The sequence below is a fragment of the Anopheles arabiensis genome, chromosome X, assembly GCF_016920715.1.
Source record: "Anopheles arabiensis isolate DONGOLA chromosome X, AaraD3, whole genome shotgun sequence".
NCBI classification, from domain to species: domain Eukaryota; kingdom Metazoa; phylum Arthropoda; class Insecta; order Diptera; family Culicidae; genus Anopheles; species Anopheles arabiensis.
In genome coordinates, this window is record NC_053519.1 from 21,955,105 (window position 1) to 21,963,760 (window position 8,656).

At 42.7% G+C, this 8,656-nt stretch overlaps 1 protein-coding gene across 1 annotated transcript; it reads left to right on the forward strand.

Moving 5' to 3' along the window:
• Window positions 1–7,003: 7,003 nt before the first annotated feature.
• On the forward strand, window positions 7,004–8,169 carry LOC120905731. The gene is made up of 2 exons (XM_040316767.1): window positions 7,004–7,331; window positions 7,484–8,169. The coding sequence occupies exons 1-2, from the start codon at window positions 7,004–7,006 to the stop codon at window positions 8,167–8,169; spliced, it is 1,014 nt and encodes a 337-aa protein (XP_040172701.1).
• The last annotated feature ends 487 nt before the right edge of the window (window positions 8,170–8,656 follow it).

Below are 8,656 nucleotides of genomic sequence, written 5' to 3' on the forward strand. Positions count from 1 at the left end.
TTTATTGTTCCGGGTGTCGGCAGGAGCCCACAACATTGAGCTGTCAAAAATGAACATTTACTGTGAACCTATTTTCGGCAGCATTTAAAGTGAAAAATAACTTGTTTATCGTGATTTTAAAATTCCGAACAAGTTAGAATAAATTAAATAAGCATAAAATCTTTAATATACACCACTTTTTAATTGTTTTACTGTTCTGATTCTCTTAATCACAAAACCTGCCGAACGATTGGCTGACAGCAAAGCTGCCGAAAAAAAGCACAATTTATTTGATATTTTGGAAAATACGTAATGAAATGGTGTGAAACTTGGTATGTGAATATCAAATAAGTACACTTTCACTGCAAAATTGTATTTTGTGAAATTTTCTACCGCATTTGTGCAGAATTTAACGTTTTTAGCTACCCTGCCGAAAATAGGTACACTGCCGAAAACTGGTTCAGTTACCCTACTTCATGCGCTTCCTTTTCTTCTTTACCAATAACTGATATGATTTCGTTTCTTACCACGTCTTTTGGGTTGTACGCTAAAACCAAAGAGGTAGGCGATACTCCTGTTGTTCCATTTGGCATAGTATTAATTGCATTTTGAACTAATTTAACCTGTTCATCCCAACGACGTTTGTTATCGTCTACCATTGTTCTAACCGCCGTGAGTATAGTTCGATTACTCCTTTCCAATTGTCCATTTCCTCTTGGCGTTCCTACAGCTACCAATATATGTTCAATAGTATAATCTTCGCAAAATTTCTCAAACACACTCGAAATAAACGCGGTGCCCCTATCTGTAATAATTTGGCAATCCAAAAATACAGGCCACCTCCTCTAACATCTCTATAACTGGTTGTGTTTTTGTCGACCTTACTGCTTTTATGAACACATACTTTGTGAATCTGCAAATCGTCACTAAAATATGTTCATTTCCTTTGACCGATTTGATTAATGACCCCAAGTGGTCTATATGGATTGTATTAAACGGCCTTGGTTGTTTCGGTATTGGGTTTAACCACCCTTCTGGCTTGCCACCTTTTTCCTTAAAATATGCACATTTTGGGCATGCATCAATGTATGATCGTATGTACTTGCGCATTTTCGGAAACCAAAATTTATCTTTGACCATCGCTAAAACCTTTTCCACCCCAACATGTCCCTTATCGTCGTGGTAACTTTTAATCATTCTCCATCTTACTCTAACTGGTACAACGAAGCAATTTTTACCCTCCACTAGCCTAAAAAGCCTGTGATTCTCTACCACGTAGCTATTTTTGATTTGTGTGTCTTCATCGCACATCGGTTCTCTCGATAAAATATCAACAATTCTAATTAGGTTTTTATCTTGACGTTGCATTATTACTAGAAAATCAGTATTAGCTATTTCTATATTTAATATACTTTCTGCTACTGTATCTACCTCTCTTGGTATCTCTACTGGAGATCTACTACTGTTGCATATGCGATCCACTTCTATGCTCGATTTCAAAATCATACTCCAATAATGGGGGCCTTCACGATTCTAGTTAGTTTTTTGTATGGAGTTTGACAGTTGGAGGCTGAAATCATGTAAACAATCCATACAAAACCACACAAAAAACTAGCCTGCGATTTTCAGTCTAGAAAATTTTAGCCTCAAAGCTAGAATTAGATTCGAGTACCTGCTCGAAAACACGAGTTTGTTTACATTTATCCCAAGGTGCATTAAAGAAATCAGGTGATCGAATCTGGAATCAAAGTGTAGTCCAGGTGGTCTCATTTTTTATAACCAAATTTGAATATCACTTTTTGACAGAACGAGTGAAAACTTTTGCTCCAACGAGCTTTCTGGAGGCTTGACGAATACTCAAAATACTCTTACAATCTTCATTCAGAAGCAGAAGCGATAAAAATCAGCTTTCTAAATTCATACACCTTGGGATAAGCCCACCTGTATGTTATACCCACTTAGATAGCTGCTCGAAAACTGCTATACAATGCAAACAGCTGACAGACTGAAATTTCAGCCTACGAACTTCAAACGGAAAGGGCCCCAATCTTAGAAAATATCTCGCTATGCGTGAATTCATCTCTTTCTTCTTATATGCATCTCGTACCGCTGCACAGTCTGTTTTCAACACAAAACTTTTACCTATCAGATAGTGTCTGAATCGTTCGACGCTAGCTACAACCGCCAGCATATCCAGTTCATAGCTGTGATATTTCATTTCTGTCGGATTTGTCTTTCTGCTGAAATAACTGACGGCATACCATTTGTCTGATGACTTTTGTAGTAATATGCCAGCTATCCCTACACTTGATGCATCTGTACGTAATTCGGTCGGTGCATTTAAATCGTATAACCTCAAAATTGGCCTTTGTGCTAATCGTTTTCTAATTTCATCGAACGCATCTTGTTGCTCTTGCTTCCATTCAAACTCGAAATCTGTTTTCAGCAGTTTTAACATAGGTGCCACAATAATGCTAAAATCTTTCTAAATCCTCTGAAAAAGCCTGCCAATCCCAAAAATTGCTGAACCGCATGTACCGACATTGAATTTGGAAAATCTGTCACCGCTTTTGTTTTCGTTTCTCCTGGCCTCACTCCATTTCTACCCACTTCAAAACCGAGAAATTCTACATTTTCTTTAAAAAAATGGCTTTTCTCCAGGTTTATCGTAAAACCTTCCTCTCTTATTATTTGTAATAGCGTTTCTAATTTTTCCAACAAATCGTCTTCATTTTTTCCCGACAGTATCAAATCATCTAGATAGGCTACCAATACTACCTCAAGCTTTCTGCATTCCATCACCATTTTTTTCATCGCCCTTTGAAAAATGGCACACCCATTTGCTAACCCGAATGGCATTCTTGTGAACTTGTAGTCACCACTAGGTGTAGAAAAAGCCGTTAAATCTTGACTATCCTCATGAATTGGAATTTGGTAATAACCACTAAACAAGTCGAGAGTTATAAACATCTGAGCCCCATTTAATTTTTGTAAGCAATGCTCTATATCTGGCATAGGATATTTATCCTTTAATGTTTTCCTATTCAGCATTCGATAATCGACTGCCATTCTAAACTGTCCATTTTTCTTCGGCACCAATACTATTGGGCTGTTTTATGGTGCTTCTGATTCCTTTATGATTCCAGTATCTAACAACTCACCCACCAACTCACTCAAAACTTTTTCGCGCGCTAACTCGATCTTACATATATACAGCTACATTATCCATCAGTTGTATTCTCATCGTATTATTTCGGGCACATCCATTTTCCCTCATATTCAGTGCGAAACACTTTCTGTACTTTTTCACCAATTCTAACAATTTTTTATTTTCCTTTGTATCACCTTCTGACTTGATCATATTCTCGACAACTTCAATTGGTTCGGTCCCTTCAATTGTAAAGATATCAAGCTCTAATGTTTCATCCTCATTATGAATATTCGTGTTTTTATCCAAACTAAAAACCAATTGATTATTTCGTTTTACCATCACTAATCCATCTTGTTCGAGGACATCTTCTCCTAATATAATAGCCGTATTTTGCACCCACGACGGTACTATCTGTAACTCTACACTCAACACAACATTATCCACGCTGACCTTTGCACATACCTTTTCCTTGACTTTTACCTCGACTTGTCCGAAACCTTTCAGTGTCTTATCGCTTGGTTTTATGATTCCGAAATTATTCACCCATTTTTCTTGAATTGTAGAAACTTTGGCTCCCGTGTCAATAAGTGCTTCGAATGTTTTGTCCTCCACTGTAACTGTTTTTTTAAACGCACTCTCTTTCTCTACTACACGTACATGTGTAAGTTTCTTATCCGTCGCTTCTCTCATCACACTACGGCAATCCCTTTTCAAACGCCTTTCCTGTCCACACGCATAGCACTTAACTCTCTCACACTCTCTCGCTACATGTCCCGATCCGCCGCATTGGTAACACTTTAGCGCTCTCTTCGTATTGTCGAATTGTAATGGTGTACGTTCCAGCCTACGTGTGTCCTCTATTCTTTCTGTTCTATCATCTGTATACCACTTCCCCCAACCGCTTGTACACCTTCTAACCATCGTAATTCCGCCAAAAGTTCTTGCACGGTTGACACTCCACCAATACACGCATGTGCACGCTTCCACAATTCGTTCAATCCACTCGAAATGTACATTAACATTGTTTCTTCCCCAAACTGCCCCTTTTTACCCATAGCCAGCATCTCATACACATAGTCAATCGGCGCTTCACGACGACTCCATTTTCTACCAGCCAACCAGTTGTGATAAAACACTTCGTTTTTTGTCGCAGGAAAACCGATCACTAATTGTTGCTTAAAATTCTCCCAGGTTTTAATCATCGCTTGGTTGCTTTCCCACCACAACTTTGCCGAACCGCTTAAACTTAAACGCGCACAATGCAGCTTCACTGCATCAGTCCACCCATACAGCTCTCCGGTCTCCTCGATGTTCTGCACCCATACTTCCGCACTCGCACACACCGTGTTACTAGGGTCAAATGGGTTCACCAACTCCTTGATCTCTCGAACGTCTGGTACACGACAGCGCAATTCATCTCCAACGTGCACTTGTTGAGTCTTCAGCCTGATCAACTCTTGACTCATTTCGTCGATCCTTTTCTGCAGCATCTCGATCTCCAAACCTTCCTTTTTCTTCCTTTCCGTTACAAAACGATCTTCCCGGCTACTGGCATCCTCGAATTGTTCCTTCTCTTGCTTGCTCATGACTTCCTCTGCAAGATTGTACGGCTCCCGAAAATATCACGCTTCAGTTCCATTGAACACTTCCAGAATATTTTCTCCGCTACAACAACTCAGCTATCGCTTCCGGAAAGGATTATTTTGCACAGGTAACTTTCTGGCGAATCCTGTCTACAGCTTGTAACAAATGATCCTCTCGAGTTGACTGCTAATTAACGACTGCTTTATTCACCTTAATCACTTACACATACACTTACATTCCTAACCGTAACTCTAACCTAACCAATACCTATACCTATTATTACAACCCTCACCCATACTTATACCTATTGTTACACAATGTTTGAATCCTGGGGATCTTACGTCAAGTGACGAATTGTCAAAATGCTCAAGATTCCACCACCTGATATTTTTAAATTCACGTTGGTGAGGATGCAGGTGCACGAGATTCCTAAACTCTGCATGGTTTCTCTTACTGCTAAATCGAATGCACCGAAAGCTGCGCTACAACACACCCAGACAAAAATTTAAAGGCCCCGAAACACAATATCGCGTGAAAACAGCTGTCTGTTTTCGACACACATCTGTAAAACAAGTATAGGGTCCCCCAGACAAGCACAGGCACGCTTCATCCAAGCCAAATTGAAAAGCGCACACATCGATATCGATGGAATCGTTTCTCAAATGAAACCTCTACCCACTGGAGCACCGTTGCTTGATTGGTGTTAATCAATTTTTCCTGCTACACCGGCTCGTAGCCGGTAAAATTAGCACAACATGCCCGTCATGGGTTCAATCCCCAAATAGACCGCGCCGCCATACGTAGGACTGACTATCCTGCTATGGGGGGGAATCCATTAGTCACTGAAAGCCAAGCCCACAAGTGGGTACAGGCAGGCCTTGACCGACATCGGTTGTTGAGCCAAAGAAGAAAAAGAAGATTGTGTGCTCTCTTGGCTGGGATGACCATCCTGTTCTTGTATACGGGGCCTCTGCTACCGCTTTGCGATTGTGTGCCGAAAGCAGCTGTTTCACACGAAAAATGGTATTCACATTCTTGACCTGGGATAGTGGAGTGTGTGTGTTTTTTTAATGCAAAAACTAAAATTTTCTTTCTTGGCCCTAATCGAACACATCAAGTTTGTAACCGAAGAGAAGGGGAAATGGGAAAGGTTTCAGTTAGAAGGAAGGGGGGAATGGTATAAAAATACTCAAGGAACCTATGGACCATGTTCATTTATACATGGTTTTTATCGACTATTTCAATTTATGCGAATACAACAAGACCAAAAACCGTTACAGCTGCACCTACATAAAGCCATACACAGCCAAAATACGAAGAACAATCTTTATTTTATTTATCAGAATCATTGTACTATCAATGTCAGCAGAACACTTTTGCCGTTTGTGCAATGTTTTTACCTTAGTGCAGAACGCTGCGATACATGCGCACAGCTCAAAGCAATATAATTTCATCATCGTTGGCCCAAAGCGTTGGATAGAACGAGAAACCAACATTCCTTGCTTGCTCGGATGGCTGGTGCACGAGCACCGAAACTACGCGGACATTTCCAGAGAAAATCGAATGCACGAGTTGGGTAAAGCGAAAATCCGTTACAACAGCTGCCTCACGCAAACTACATGCATATACGACATTAAAAGGTTCCGAAACCGGCTCCGAAACACAGCGATTCGTAGCCGGAGAAATTAGCAAGAAAAATTGGCTGACAACAAGCACGCTCTTTTTATCTGTCGAGGTTTCATTCAAGAATCGATGTAGAAGGCATGTACCCAAGGACGCAAAAACCGCCCGGCAAAGACCGACTACCACCTCCTCGCGGTGCCGGGCGGGGTAGGAGTCCGTCCTTGTGGCAGGCTCTGAGCTAACGGTGGCGGCATGCTTCGGGAATTTGATGCAGGACACGCCATGTACCAGGCTTATGTAGTGGACGCAAACCATAGACGAATGCTATTGGGCTGGCGAAAAACTCAAACTGATCCCTTAGTAAGGACGGGTGAAACTTTCTTGAAACGGCGTGAGGGTTAATGAGTGATTCGTCCCCGTCCTATTAAAACCTGGCGAGTCTTCGGTATGCGCTCTAAGTTTGTTGTCGGCTTAGTAAACCGACAACTATAGGTGCAGGTGAGCTTCGGCCCTGCTTAACCCTGCCTGGCTCTGAGCTCACACCTCTTAAGGGTAGTGAGCCAACCCTCGCGTGGAGCTCCCTGATCCAAAGCCAACCACGGGGCATCAACAAGGGGACTGTAGTGGCAAACAAAGATAGCGGATTGAAGTTTGGACCCAACAGTAATGGAAGCAAGAAAACAAAAATCCAAGAAAAACGTTGAAGATGAGGAGCACGAGCGGCTCATCGACGAGTTTATATCAAAACTCAAAAAGAGCTATAAGAAAGCCGCAAAGGCTGAGGAGGTTGAAGCATCGAGAAAAGTCTCGTACAAAACGCAACTCGAGCGCTTCAAGAACTACGCTAACAATCTGGAAATTGAGGATTTACGAGATGGTATGATCGCTCAGATGATTGAGTTCATGGAGTCGATGGTCAAAGAAATGAGTGAGTTAAAGAAGCAGCTCAAACAGAAGAGCACTCAAGAAACTGAAGTGCAAACGGCACAGCCAAGTGAGCTGGCAGAAGATGCTCCCTTTGTACCGCAAACCAGAAAAGACCGAGTCCCAAAAGAGGCTCGCAAGCGAGACAACAATGCGCGTCCAAGATCCGCGCAGAGAGAGACTCCGAAGAGTAGTGGGGGTCAAAGTGCATACCCGAAGCAGTGGTCATTGAGAAGTGCGAAAGCATCGACCTGGCGAAAGTGCTAAAAGGACTAACCCATGACGAAGTACTCAAGGATGTCGGTGACCAGGTTGCCAAGGTACGAATAACACAGAACGGTGACATGCTGCTAGTACTGAATCGAGGCAAGGAAGCGGTGGAGGTAGAAGCAGGCATCAAAAATGCCTTGAAGGACAAGGCGAACGTCCGAACACTTGCACCCTCGGTGTTGATCGAAATCGCCCACCTGGATGAAATCACCGTTGCTGAGGAGATCGCTGAAGCCCTCAAGCAACAACTGGCGATAGACATTGATCATAAGGAAATCAAAGTCCGAGAGGAAAGGACAAAAGGCACCCAAAAGGCTACGTTTAGAGTGCCTCTGTCGGCGAAAGAGCGTGTCCTTAATCCAGGCAAGCTTAAAGTTGGCTGGAGTGTATGCAGCCTGAGAGAGGCAACAGTCCAGGTTAAATGTTTCAAATGCTGGAAACTGGGTCACAAGGGCTTCGAGTGCACGGGCCAAGATCGAAGCAAGCTCTGCATTAAATGTGGACAAGAGGGACACAAGATCCGAGAGTGTCCAAACGTTATGACGTGTCTTGATTGCCGTGGGGATATGGTTGAGTCCCACATCACAGGCAGCTTCAGATGTCCCAACCGGATAGCCAGACGACAACAACATGGTTAAGTTAATACAGCACAACCAAAACCATTGTGGAGCGGCCTTCAATCTGATGTGGCAAACCGCTCGTGAACGAGAAGTAGATGTGTTTATTGTCGCCGATCCAGCGAAAAGTCAACGGCATAACAACAACATAGTGTATAGTGAGGACCAGTTGACAGCAATAGTGACATGCGGAAACTTACCCATTCAGAAGATCGTCAACAAGGCATTGAGAGGAATGTTAGCCGTAGAGGTGGGTGGCATTCTCATCGTTAGTGCTTACACCCCCCCCCCCCAAGCTGGACTATGCAGGAATTCGAGCAACTGCTTGATAATATTGTTCTGACCGTCAGCGGATCGTCCAAATTTATTGTGGCAGGAGATTTCAATGCATGGTCGGCAAGCTGGGCAAACACCCTTGGAGCAAGAGGAGAGCCACAGCGCTTGAGAGGCGATACATTACTAGCAGCTTTCGCTGGATTGGAGATGGTCCTAATGAACAATGGCCAAG

Coding starts and splice junctions, on each gene's coding strand:
- LOC120905731 (XM_040316767.1), top strand. CDS start 7,004: ATGGAAGCAAGAAAACAAAAATCCAAGAAAAACGTTGAAGATGAGGAG. Junction 7,332..7,483: donor AGTGCAAACGGCACAGCCAA/GTGAGCTGGCAG, acceptor TACCCGAAGCAG/TGGTCATTGAGAAGTGCGAA.